General features: G+C 34.8%; 1 protein-coding gene and 4 long non-coding RNA genes across 7 annotated transcripts in view; 3 read left to right on the top strand and 2 right to left on the bottom strand.

Annotated features, from left to right (window-relative positions):
* Positions 1-121: 121 nt before the first annotated feature.
* Positions 122-12,586, bottom strand: part of LOC124459386 — a 53,936-nt gene continuing 41,471 nt past the window's right edge. The window contains exon 3 of the long non-coding RNA XR_006953606.1: positions 122-304. This is a non-coding gene — a long non-coding RNA (uncharacterized LOC124459386). The remainder of the gene's footprint in view (positions 305-12,586) is intronic.
* Positions 791-12,452, top strand: LOC124459387. The gene is made up of 2 exons (XR_006953607.1): positions 791-1,625; positions 12,342-12,452. It is a non-coding gene; the product is annotated as an uncharacterized LOC124459387 (long non-coding RNA).
* On the top strand, positions 3,405-5,475 carry LOC124459376. Of its 2 annotated transcripts, none has more exons than XR_006953590.1 (5): positions 3,405-3,485; positions 4,224-4,310; positions 4,427-4,541; positions 5,092-5,257; positions 5,328-5,475. It is a non-coding gene; the product is annotated as an uncharacterized LOC124459376 (long non-coding RNA). The 2 variants fall into 2 exon arrangements; XR_006953591.1 differs by lacking the exon at positions 3,405-3,485 and adding an exon at positions 4,015-4,056.
* LOC124459371 (enoyl-CoA delta isomerase 2-like) lies at positions 5,484-10,564 on the top strand. 2 transcript variants are annotated; one of them, XM_047008843.1, is made up of 5 exons: positions 5,484-5,596; positions 6,483-6,701; positions 9,436-9,525; positions 9,874-10,017; positions 10,245-10,564. In XM_047008843.1, exons 2-5 carry the CDS (start codon positions 6,540-6,542, stop codon positions 10,278-10,280), a joined length of 432 nt encoding a protein of 143 aa, XP_046864799.1. In that variant the 5' UTR covers positions 5,484-5,596; positions 6,483-6,539; the 3' UTR covers positions 10,281-10,564. The 2 variants fall into 2 exon arrangements, with proteins under 2 accessions (XP_046864799.1, XP_046864798.1); XM_047008842.1 differs by having other exon boundaries at positions 9,409-9,525.
* On the bottom strand, positions 10,900-11,410 carry LOC124459373. The gene is made up of 2 exons (XR_006953586.1): positions 11,172-11,410; positions 10,900-11,100 (listed from the first exon to the last, which is right to left on the bottom strand). It is a non-coding gene; the product is annotated as an uncharacterized LOC124459373 (long non-coding RNA).

Genomic DNA, 12,586 nt, shown 5'->3' with positions numbered 1-12,586 from the left:
GGATGCTGATGGTCCTGCGAGGAGGATGCTGATGGTCCTACGAGGAGGATGCTGATGGTGCTACGAGGAGGATGCTGATGGCGCTACGAGGAGGATGCTGATGGTGCTACGAGGAGGATGCTGATGGTGCTACGAGGAGGATGCTGATGGTGCTACGAGGAGGATGCTGATGGCGTTACGAGGTGGATGCGTATGAAGCAACGAAGAGGATGCTGATGGAGCGACGAAGAGGATGCTGATGGAGCGACGAAGAGGATGCTGATGGAGCGACGAAGAGGATGCTGACGGAGAGACGGGAAGCATGCTGATGGAGAACAAGATGAAAAGCAAGATGAGGTATAAAAATTTTTTTATTTGTTTCACTGACTTGTAGCTTAGTGACTTCAGTCTTTTTTCAGGTTTATGTGTTTGTTTTTCTTGTGTCACTAATTTGTTCTTTGGCTATCTTTTAGATTTTTAAGAAATCTTGGATTTTGAGAGAGCATATATACTCTGTTGAATTCGGCGTATTCTTACTAAGTCAGAGAGTTCCCTCGCTCTCTGACTTAGAAAACGAATTTTGTGGTAAAGTATTTCAAAGTAGGCTCCTGCCACCTATTTTGGAATAATGTTGTACAAATTTCTATTAAGTAATGATTTTAGAATAATAATGTTGTTTGAAAAGCATTTATGCCGTGATGAATAAATAACATCCATCGGTAGTTTTGAAACGACTGTCAGCTTAAAATATGCATATGTATTTAAATTAAACATGGTCACCATGCCAGCAAGTGTCAGCGTTTGATAAATGTTTTCGAAATACGCTTTTCAATGCAATATGGAAATTTGTCATCATAACGTGCACAAAATCGCTGTTTCGTAATAATATATACGCAATTTTAACAAATATTTAATGATGTTTGGGGCTGTTTTCATTCAACCGTAGCTATAGTGTGTTTTCTTTTGACGTCATATAAGCCATGTTGGGAGAGTACATGAGAGTGTCGAAGCTCAGCAAAGCATAAAATTAGCAGAAATTCTTTTCACTGTATGGAATTTTGCCCCAACATGGTAACTGATGAAAACAATTTAGAGGAAGAAATCATTAAGGTGTAAAATGATTTTTCATCAGCTGGCAATCCATTTGGGACTTTTCACAGTATTTTTAATTCACGAAAATTTACATAAAACGTACAAAATGACATACCTCGCAACAAGTATAAAACATGTGAAAATTGATCATCAAATTTACTGGCATTTCCCCAGTATAGTAGCGGCATCTTCTTTCATGTTTAGAGATTATTTTACACCTCAATGTTTTCTACTCTCATGTCCTTAGACCCAAAAAAAAATTTACATTTGTAATGTAATGTATGATAAACTTAAGAATAAATTTAAGAGAAAGGAACTTCTCAAACGACTTCAAGTAATATGTAAGTTTTAGCAAGTAAAAATGTTCGTACAATAAATGATAAAAAACAATCTCCAAACATTGTTTAAGATTTTTAGACATTAAGCTGGCTTGAAGACCACTGTTTTTTGCAAAAAATTCGGCAATTTCGCCTCCGTACCTTCAATGGCGGCGCTCATGCAGGCTTCAAAGATGGCGTCCAATTTAGCCTTCCAGTTGTTGTAGAGTTCACTGGGTTTAAATAAGGTCGAGATAGATAGTTCACTATACCACGACGAAAAATTGCATGTAATTTACAAACTCTTGGCGTCACGTTCATTTGCTATAATAAAATTTACAATAAATATTTTTATTATTGATTGAACTATGGACGAATAAGAAAATTCATATCTAGAAATGACATGAATGAAAGGCAAAAGTAAATAAAAATGTGACTATTTTTGACCAATGACATTAGGATGTTGATAGTGGTTACAATGGATGATAGTGGATAATTATAGACATGCTTTCAAAATGGCGTATGCTGAACAATTTTATTTTCAGTCAACTTGGAGCACACTTAATCATTTTATGGCAAGAATAGGTAAATGTTGGCTGAACTGTATAAAATAAGGCGTTCAAGGATGCAATTCGGAAGCGTAAAAAAAGACTTGAGGCATATGCAAGAGAACTATCTTCACGTAGCAGACTGACATTTGTGGTGAATTCACTGAATTGCTCTGGAAGCTAACAGTTATTGGTTGTTATTCTGGCTATGTGAAACCAATCTATCTGCATGAGTTCTATCATGATTTTAAACAGCAAATCGATGCGTTGCGTATGAGTTGTATCGACCAGCTTACTACACAGTCAACACTTCACCAATTTGGAATTTGAAACATTTTGGTGATAAGAATTTTATACCGACGTATCCCTGCGATAAAAAGACTCACAAGAAAAACTGTTTTGTTCAGAGTAAGGTAAAACATTTTACTCTCTGATTGCCTAAATATTCTTTGAGTATTTAAAACTGGCTCATATAAGACCATACATGTATGTAGTTAATGGGATCTACATTTTAGCTAGCGTGTGCAATATTTTTATAAGTAAAACGATGCACGGTAGTGAGGTAACTTAGTGATTAAATGTACTTGAAAGCCGAGGGAGATTTTGTAGTAAAAGTCACAAGACTTGTAGCACCGAGGGACTTTAGCTAACCTGCCAGGGCTTTCAAGTGCATTTGATTGCCAAAATGTTTTAGTCAGTGCTTCACACACTGTTTATAAATTTGGATCTGCAGCTATTATTACCTAAGTGAAGATCTATTGATTGTCATGCTTTATTTTATCTCCATGTTTTTATATTTTCACCATCATAAGTTGAACATTTGAGTTACCTTGCATGAGTCGCTTTTACTTAAAATATGTTCTTTAACAATTTTGGTTCATCATTGTTTTGTTTTCTTGTAATTGATTTTATTTAGTATTTGTTAATATTGCAACTAAAATATTAACATGTTTCAGTCTCCGCTTGCTGAAATCAAGATGGCTTCTAACCTTGAACATTTCAAACATTACAACTCAATGGTTGAAACCATTGAACTATTTAATCAAGTTACATTTGTTTCATCGTGTGCAATTCCTCTTTATGGATATCAAAGATATCGACAGTTATTCAAGAATGAAATAAAATATAGAATGTTTTCATTTGTTGATTTGACATACAGATTGGTTTGTTTACCTCCCAAAAGGGAGGAAATTTGTTCACAGCGAACATAAATGCAGTCTTTACAATGTTTTTTAGCTGTCTTGTCATAAATATCGAAAATGTTTAATGATTGATAATATTTTTAATTGTTTAACTAAATGAGTTTGTTTTATGCTTCATTAGAAACTGATGGAAGCTTTGAATAATTTTGGTCAAAACGGCAGATAAATCCTGGGGATGGGGATGAAGCTTTCTATGTTTACAGATGTATACCATTGTGAATTTATAATTTCATTGCTATCACAATTTATAGATTAATATAAAATTTTTGATGCTATGAGATGGTCTCATCAATGTGCAACAATTGAACTGGATTTCCAACTTCCTGAGAGATTCAACCTCACGCTAGGTAAGTTTTGCCAGTAAGCTTTTCGTTGAATAACCTCACTACGGTCTTGATACTTAATTTATTTAACCAACAGTGACATGATTATTTGTTTCTATAGAAACCTATTGTTATATATTTATATGCTTATATATACTATATACTTATATGCAGCCTGCTACATTGCTGAACACTGAAAGTCCCACCTGCATTCAAACTCGCCAAAACAAACCCACCATATAAGTATATAGTTACATTTAATATTGCAATGTTAACAGATAATTGCAATATAATAGTTAATAGTCCATGCATGTATCCCTGTGCATCCATCCCCCCCATGTAAATATCATTGATAATGGCTCACAAACATATGTAAGCCTGTGTATTATAGTCAGAGGATTACGGCACAGTTTAAGTTTCCATGAAATTGTAGATCTTTACAAATTGTAACAATTTAGTAATTTATCAATATTCTATTACTCTATTGACAGTGGTGAAGGAGATATAAAATTACATCCTGTTATTATTCATCGAGCTATTGTAGGTTCAGTTGAAAAATGATTGCTATTCTTGCTGAAAGCTTTGGTGGAAAATGGTGAGTGTTTTCTTGGCTCATGCCAGAGCTTAAAGCAAATGAAATGTCCTTAAAATGTTAAATTAAAATGATACAAAGTTTCTTAATTGTTTGGAAATTTTTATCATTTTACTCTACTTTACTTTATTTCAAAATTTTGACGCACTGCATTTTCTGTTATTTTCTAGGATTTTATGGCTTTCTCCCCATCAAGTTGTAGTAATTCCTGTCAGTAGTAAATATGATGATTATGCCGAACCGGTAAATTTAATTTGGTAAGCCTTAGATCGAACTTGCACAGGCTAATGCAAACTCAGCTATGGACAAATTGTTGCTATTTTATGAATTGGAATTTTTGTCCTTTTTTTATTGACATTTTGGTCATGTTTAGATTCAAAAGAAGTTCCATGCAGCTGGTTATCGTGTTGATACAGACTTGGATCACGGATCAACACTAAATAAGAAAGTTCGCAATGCACAACTTTCACAGTACAACTTCATTCTTGGTATGAATAAGTCTTTTAAATTATTTTTATTTACTGTACAAATAAATAGAAATTAAAATGGTTTGGAACCACTGTTGGTGTTCAGAGTTTACTGACGTTTCCACAACATTAGTCAGGTTCGCCGTATTTGTTCTCTAGACGTCATGACAGAGAGGAAAATATGTGGATGTTTTAGTTTGTGTGGTATACTTATTAATTGTTCGCTTGTAAGCCGTTTATAAGGTGCTGATATTTGTATTCTGTTCAATGATTTTGTTTTGAGTTTGTTAACCTACTTTCTAACGTAAGTCGTTGTCTATAGTCAGTGCTGTTTGTAATGTTGTGCATTGTGATGCTCACTTGTCAGTACTCGTTGTTCTTGGTAGTCAGTTGATGTGCGAGTTGTAAAATGTAAGGTATTATCGTTTGCTGTTGTTGGATTGTTTGTGTTTTTGTTTGTTTGTTTTGTGTTCATTGTCTTTTAAGTGTTGTCTATTTTAAAAGCAAAATAGATGTTCATTTTATTACTAAATGCGATTGGTTAAATGGTTTTATGTTGTTTTTTAAACAGTTGTTGGTGAAAAAGAGACGGTCTCAGACACGGTCAACGTCAGAACACGTGACAACAAAGTACTCGGTGAAAAATCGGTCATGGCCGTGATCGAACGCTTGCGAGATTTAGTCAGCTCACGAAGTCTGACAAGCGAAGATTTTTGAAGTAAAACAACATTTTTATGGTAAAGATAAAATGAATTTACTCACAAAAATAAATTTGAATGTAAATCCCATGATGCGTCGCAATTATAGAAAAATAGGTACGCGTACATGCCACTGGTCACTGGCAAACTGGCGGCATTGGTCACTAATACTTTATCAGTGGTGGTAATATTGATTTTATCGTGGTGGTAAATTCTTCCATTGGTAATTTATGGCGATAACCATCAGCAACTTTTCAACTTTTACCATCAAGTTTTCACTCAAACGAGATCGCTTCTCTTTCATATTTTGGCTTGTTTCTTGAGCTAGTAGGAGGCTGTGTGCGTTGATACAAGAAAAACTTTGTTGTGCAGAGGAAGGTAAAGATATTTTACTCGCAGAATTACTATATATTTATCAACAAAGTAGTTCATACTACAGCGATGAAAAATATAAAGCGTCGTATTTAACGCAAACCTTGGTTAAACCAGGGTTAGTTGACACATGTGCACTTGTATAATATGTCCAAATGGACATGTTTTGTGGAATTCCCTTCATTTGGTAAAATATTATCGCAGTGGGCCAAGATCGTCCCTCGTTTTGACAGTCATTTGCTATTCGTACTGGAGCTCTAGAATTTTACTGTTTTAGTGGTAAATGTGACCAATTCCTCATTCGTTTTCTTGTTATTGTGTGATGCTTAACATAGCAAAACAAAGAGTAGCTATATAAATGTAATTTTCCTGCCACACTTACAAACATTTCATATGTCAGCTGCAAGACCCGTAACAGACTGTGACAAATTTTTGTTTGGTGAAAAAATTAGCAATTAGCATATCTTGTCGAGTCTCCATTTGTGAATATCCATTTGAGAAATGCTTGCAAGAATATGGGCTACAAGATTACAAGAATAAAATGCGGATTTGAAACGAAAGATTAGAATGCACATTGAACTCCAAAAACAATAGGAAGTAGGCTTTATAATGTGACTACAATTGACTACAGTTCATACATTGGTTCAATGGTTAGGGTATGGATTAGGTCAGGGTTAGATTATGGTTAGTGTAAGTGTTAAGGTTAGGGTTAGAATTGTTTAAAAGTTTCTTATAAACGTAGAATTAGTCAAACTCATCAACACTTTGTTATGCCCCTCGTAATATCCGTGACAATGTTAAAGATGTTTTTTTCTCTTCATAACTTTGTGTCTGCATATTTTCTACATAAACAAACTGCTTTAATATTTATGACAGATATTATAATTCGTAGATCGAGGTAGAAGAACTGCTTGAAAATGAAACTTCCAACATTGAAACAAAATCAAGCATGGCAGAAGAGAAACAACGACGCCAGGTTGAAGATAGCTTGATGAAATTGAACGTAGTTGAAGCACCTAGCATACGCTCGAGAGTTTTGGATGAGGACTCGTCAACCACTGAAAACATGAATGAGTCCAAGCATGTTTACGACGATAAAGGCTCTTGCGAGGTAGGCTGTTGCGACATATCGAATTATCGATAAATATCGGGGTTTTAAATATCGGTTTATCGATATTGGTTTTTCGGTATATCGATATATCGATGTACCGAAAATATCGAAAAATATGAAAATATTCGTTGTTACGATATATATAGTTATTATACATAGTTTTTAATTGTGTTTTGTTGGTTTTAATAGCTTTATAGCGGTTTTTAAATGGTTCTGTATACAATGTATTAGACAGACAATCTTGACCCAATCACACGTGCGGGGTAATTGTCGGCTAAGGTTCAATTTGATCTATTTATGAATCATTGCGAACAACACTACAAAAAAACCCCCAAAATATCCGAAAATATATCGTCATATCTATATTTTTTCGAAGCGGGATTTATCGAGCACAAAAGCGACGACACTTATCAATGGTGAAGGATTGTCCCTGTATGAAATATCTAAGTTATAAGATTCGGCTATGAAATGCACACTAAACGGCAAAATATGACGGAAAGTGGGTTTAGGAGGAAGGTATGCGAAATATGTTCTATCGTATGCCAGCAAAAACAATGTAAATTTCTTGAAACAACGAAAATATAAAAATTCAATCTCTGCCACGAATATTTGTTAATTTGTGCAAAATTGCCATTTGACCATAGCTGGTGTATGGTAATTTCCTCAGTAAATATTAAACTCATGTAAATTTTTCTCCCATGACCACCCCTAAAGTGAACTTTCGAAACACCATAAACACTACAGAATTGTTTGAAGATTGTTTTGGTGTCTGCTTATGAGAGGTTGTAAATAAGTTAATAGTAAGAGTATTGGCAGGGACCTAATAGCAGTGTCTGCTTTCGGGAGGTGTCCGTTAGTAGTAAAGTTCTGACTGATTTTGCTTATAGTTTCGTCTATAAAGTTTCTATAGGGTAACTAGTTTTTATAAATGAGAACAAGTAGTTGCGTTCTGTTTTTTGGCTTCTTCTGTGCTGCAGTGAGTGTTAATTCTGTTGAAAAGTGTTCGAATGTTGCTTATTTTGTGTTGTGTGGAATGATTACGGTTGAAATCAAGTATTTGGTCTGTAAGGGTATTTATGCCGTATACTTGTTTGTTTAGTCTTGTTGTGTTTTTTGTCTTTAGTGAAGGTTATCTTCTTTGTAGTATTTTTATGGTGTGTAGCATTTGTCCAGTTTTGGCTTTCTTGACTATGGCAAAGATATCGTCTTTATATCTATTCCATAGTCTGTCTGTTTCATCTGTGCTGTTGGTGACTGATTGTGTTTCGAGGTTTTGCACGACAGCTTTTGCGAGGAAGGTGTATAGTGGTGACCCCATTGATTCGCTGAAAGTTGTCTATAGTATGAGTTTTAGAAGAAGAATTCAGTGGAGAGGCAAAGGTTGAGTAAGTCTAGGATTTTATTTGTCTAGTTGTGTTGTTTGGCTATGTCTAATGGTATGGATGTGAAGAGTGATGTCACATTGTAATTAGATATCATGATTTTGTCTGGTCAATAGTTCATATGTATGTGATCCTGGAATTAAGAACAAGAATTGGAATGTACGACCTTTAAGAAAGTTTTGAAAACATGGGAAAATACAATTCACCAATCAAGTGAGTTCAATAAGTGGGAAATAAACGCATGAACAATCTTTGAGATTTAGGTGCGTGAAATATAAGTTTTGGAATTTAAGTGCTTTAACTATAGTCTTTGGATGTTAGGTGCATGAACTATAGTCTTTGGGAGCTCTTTCATGAACTATAGTCCTTCGGAGTAAGGTGCATGAACTATAGTCTTTGGTAATTAGATACATTAACTATTTTCTTTGGTGTTAGTTGCATGAACTAAACTCTTTGGGAAATAGACGCATGATCTTATAGTCTTTGCGAGTTACGTGCGTGAAATATAGTCTTTGGGAGTTAGGTGTATGAACTATAGTCGTTCCGAGTTTAGGTGCATGAAGAAGAATTTTGGGAGTTTAGTCTTTGAAGTTGGGTGTGTGAAAGATATTCTTTGAAAGTTAAGTTTGTGAACTATAGTCTTTGGGAGTTAGGTACATGAACTATATTGTTAAGATGCACGAACAATATACATATATATAGATTTTATAGCCTTTAGGTGCATGAACTAAAGTCTTTGTGAAATAGACACATTAGCTATAGTCTTTGGGAGTTAGGTGCATGGAAAATTTAACTGTCTTTTCAGCATATGAAGTTACCCCCACGATGACACACACACTATGATCAAACGAAACATTTTTCTTGCGAGCGCTTTATTAGCGATTAGAACCGATGGAACTCGATTACCATTTCATTTATTTCAACGGTGTCATGAGATCGTTTAAGTCGCATGAACTATAGTATTATAGAAATAGACGCATGAACAGTCATTGCGAGTTAGCAAAATTACTTTGTGCTCAGCAGTTCGAAGTAGGTGGCAAACTACTTTGAAACAACTTCACAATTTGCTAAAATTCTAATTCAAATTATATAGCGGGGACAATCTAATTTCATAGAAAAACCAATTGTAACTGAGCACGAATCTAATTAAACGACGACCTTTCCAATTATGAAAAGTAAATATACATGCGCGAAAGCGGAACGTATTCATAACGCTTCTTCTTGTTTATAGACCAATGTTTCCAGTTTGGTAAGAACTGATCTTAGTGACTCCTTAGTGACTCCTAGTGACTCCTCAGTACAACATTACGTAATTTTTATTTCAGTTGACATATTCGTCGTGTTTTTTAAAGGCAACTTTTCAAACGAAGTTTGTGGAGTTGGGTCATCCTCCAGTTGGATGTTGCTCTCTAACTGTACCTAATTTATTTGGTCATTCACAGGTACACGTGACTTGTTTATATTAAACGGAGGCCTGGGCACTAGGTCATATTTTGCCATGTTATGTATTTGAGTTGTATCCACGCCTATTGATCACTTTATATAAACATTAAAATGTTTTCTTTTCTTGAACCTGAGAGGATGTGTTATGTTCTGAGGTGTTAAAATTAACTGTGAGATTGAAAAGTAATTAAAACTACGAATAGCTTTATCTAAGTTCCCAAAATGCTTTACTCCCTATCCCTACCCCGCCTTAAAAAGTGTATCGTGAAACATAATTGTTGTTTTATAAAGAACCGAGATGCTTTAAAAAATTCATTTTGTCTTACGGTGAATTTCCTTTAAATCAGGCAATGTCTGTTATTCTATGCAACACGAAACTCGACTGCGACATGGCAAAGGAACGCGGAATTGTCGCAGAAATTTTATCTTTCAAACATTTCGAGGAGGAGCTCAATTCACTTTTGGCGAGATCTTCACTAGTTTCTAGACAGGTTTGTGTGTCTATTTTACGAGGGAGAGATTGGGCACTATTGGAAAGGAGAGGAAGGGGTGGGCGGAGCTTAGCAACTAGAGAGAGGACACGGGACCTTTGAAAATGCAATAGATTTCTATTGTTATTCATGGACGTTCACGTCGAAGATGATGAAAACATTTACAGTTTCGAACTTTGAAAAATCCCATGTCAGCAAATAGTAAAGCAGCATATTTAATATTGTAGTGCCTTCGAGAAACAGACGTTGATGGTCAACGGTAATATACAAGAACTTGAGGATAAAAATCACGAGGAACGCGATTTGTTTCAAAAGTACATCAGCAACATGGCATCGTAAGAAGATGGTGGACGAGCTTACAGGAATGGCTTACCATCCAGGTATACTTGCGATCGGACTTATAGCGCGTGCAAATATTTGTTGTACATATAGGATATTGTGTCCCCCAATGATCCGTTTGTAACCTTTACGCAGCGGAATTTGTAGCGTTGTTGGTGTAAATCATTCGTAACTTGAGTTGAATAACAAAACATATTCGTTCATTTAACCACGATTTTTAAAATCTTTACTTTGAGGAAAAAATTGCGTTTTGAATCAAGTTCCAAAACATAGCAAAAACTTTGCTGGAAAATTTCGAACACTCGTTCTGTATCGTTCAAGTCATTGAGACTTCAGTGTTTACTGCTGGCGTAACGGACTTCTTAGTCGCGATAACCTTATTTTCTTGCGCATTTGTTGAAAATTGATGCAGTTGTTTAAAAATAAGTGTCATTAATTAACATGTTGTCACGTGACATCAAGTAGATGTTTGCGCAGATGCTTTTGTACGCTTAACACTTTGGTGGAAATGGTTTTTATCAAACTGAATAACATACACAGAAAGAAAATGCATCGAACATTTCATAAACAAGAATCAACTTAATGTTTCAACTACATTTTTGATTTGCGTTGTAAAAGTCATCACTGCTTGCGCGCATTCCTCCGAGAGCCATTTTGAGCAAGCACTTCGCATTCTTTATTATTCACATCGTGAAGTTTCTCCAGCTCAACTGAGCAACATAATTTCTTGGACAATGAGAGCGACTGCAATGGAGAGAAGCATTGTATGGTTAAATGAAACGAAGCAATAACGGTAAAGTCCAGATTTGTGCTACCTTCGGCGGCAACGCAGCCATGTATTTCATTCTGTTGTTAATTTCTTTTTCAATTTCGGCTTGAGGAATAACTTCTGTTACCAAACCGTAGTTACAAGCTTCGACCGCAGTCAGTTTCTTTTCCAACGAGTAACATCTCATTCGCCTGAGTGCAAATTAATAAGAAATGTGTGACAATCATACCTTACCTCTTAACTGCATTAAGATAACAATACCTTGTTAAAAATTGAGTTAACTAAGCAAAAAGAACAGGGCTCAAAATAACGGCCAGGCAACGGACAATGATTTTCAAAAATACCTATGTATCGGTAACATTTTCAGTTTTCCCATAATAATTTATTATTCGGCTTTCCTTTCAATATGTTTTTGCAATATTGAGCGTCAATTTTTTACATACGTAAAAACCATGCTTTCTCTAGTAAGTATTTGCTGGCTAGGGGCTTGTTGCATTGAAGGTTACGATTCCGTTCTCGTAAAGTGTGTCGTGGTCAGCTTTGGGTAATGAGGATTTCAATATTATAATGAGACCGTGCGTAGTGATGTCGGAAGCGCTTAGTTAAAAATGTTTTTTCATATTATCGACGAAAATTATGTATATTAATGTGACGATACAAAAACTGACTTTGACCAAGCCAAAATGAAATTGACCTTTCACGAAAACACTATAATTAATGCATTCCAACACATTTTCCACTTAAAAAACAACTTTTAGAAAAATGAGGATTCCACCCCTTCCACCTGAAAATGAATTTTATAATATTTCCATAATTTCACCAAAAGACTATAATTCATGTATTTGAACACATTTTCCACATCAAAAAGAACTTTGACAAAATAATCGAGTCCACCCCCCTGAAAATGAATTTTATAATATTTCCATACTTTCACCAAAAGACTATAATTCATGCATTTGAACACATTTTCCACAACAAAAAGAACTTTTATAGAAATAGGGATTCCACCCCCCCTGAAAATGAATTTAATGTTAGTTCCATTATTTTACCAAAAGACTATAATTCATGCATTTGAACACATTTTCCACATCCAAAAGAACTTTTAGAAAAATCGAGTCACCCCCCCTTAAAAAAGAATTTTATCTTATTTCCATATTTTCATCAAACGACTATAATTAATGCATTGATGCATATAACGACTATAAAAAATGTTCAGGTTTAAATAAGGTCGAGATAGATAGTTCACTATACCACGACGAAAAATTGCATGTAATTTACAAACTCTTGGCGTCACGTTCATTTGCTATAATAAAATTTACAATAAATATTTTTTTATTATTGATTGAACTATGGACGAATAAGAAAATTCATATCTAGAAATAACATGAATGAAAGGCAAAAGTAAATAAAAAATGTGACTATTTTTGACCAATGACATTAAGATGTTGATAGTGGTTACAA

This window comes from Xenia sp. Carnegie-2017, unplaced genomic scaffold, assembly GCF_021976095.1.
Source record: "Xenia sp. Carnegie-2017 unplaced genomic scaffold, XeniaSp_v1 HiC_scaffold_9, whole genome shotgun sequence".
Classification (NCBI taxonomy): domain Eukaryota; kingdom Metazoa; phylum Cnidaria; class Anthozoa; order Malacalcyonacea; family Xeniidae; genus Xenia; species Xenia sp. Carnegie-2017.
The sequence above is the reverse complement of the archived record's forward strand: the minus strand, read 5'-3'. Positions and strand labels throughout refer to the sequence as shown.

Bases quoted from the DNA above. Each gene is read 5' to 3' on its own strand.
- LOC124459371 (XM_047008842.1), top strand. From the start codon at position 6,540: ATGGCAGAAGAGAAACAACGACGCCAGGTTGAAGATAGCTTGATGAAA. The intron at 6,702-9,408 runs GTAGGCTGTTGC...TTTTTATTTCAG, and splicing joins ACGATAAAGGCTCTTGCGAG to TTGACATATTCGTCGTGTTT. The intron at 10,018-10,244 runs GTTTGTGTGTCT...TTAATATTGTAG, and splicing joins CTTCACTAGTTTCTAGACAG to TGCCTTCGAGAAACAGACGT.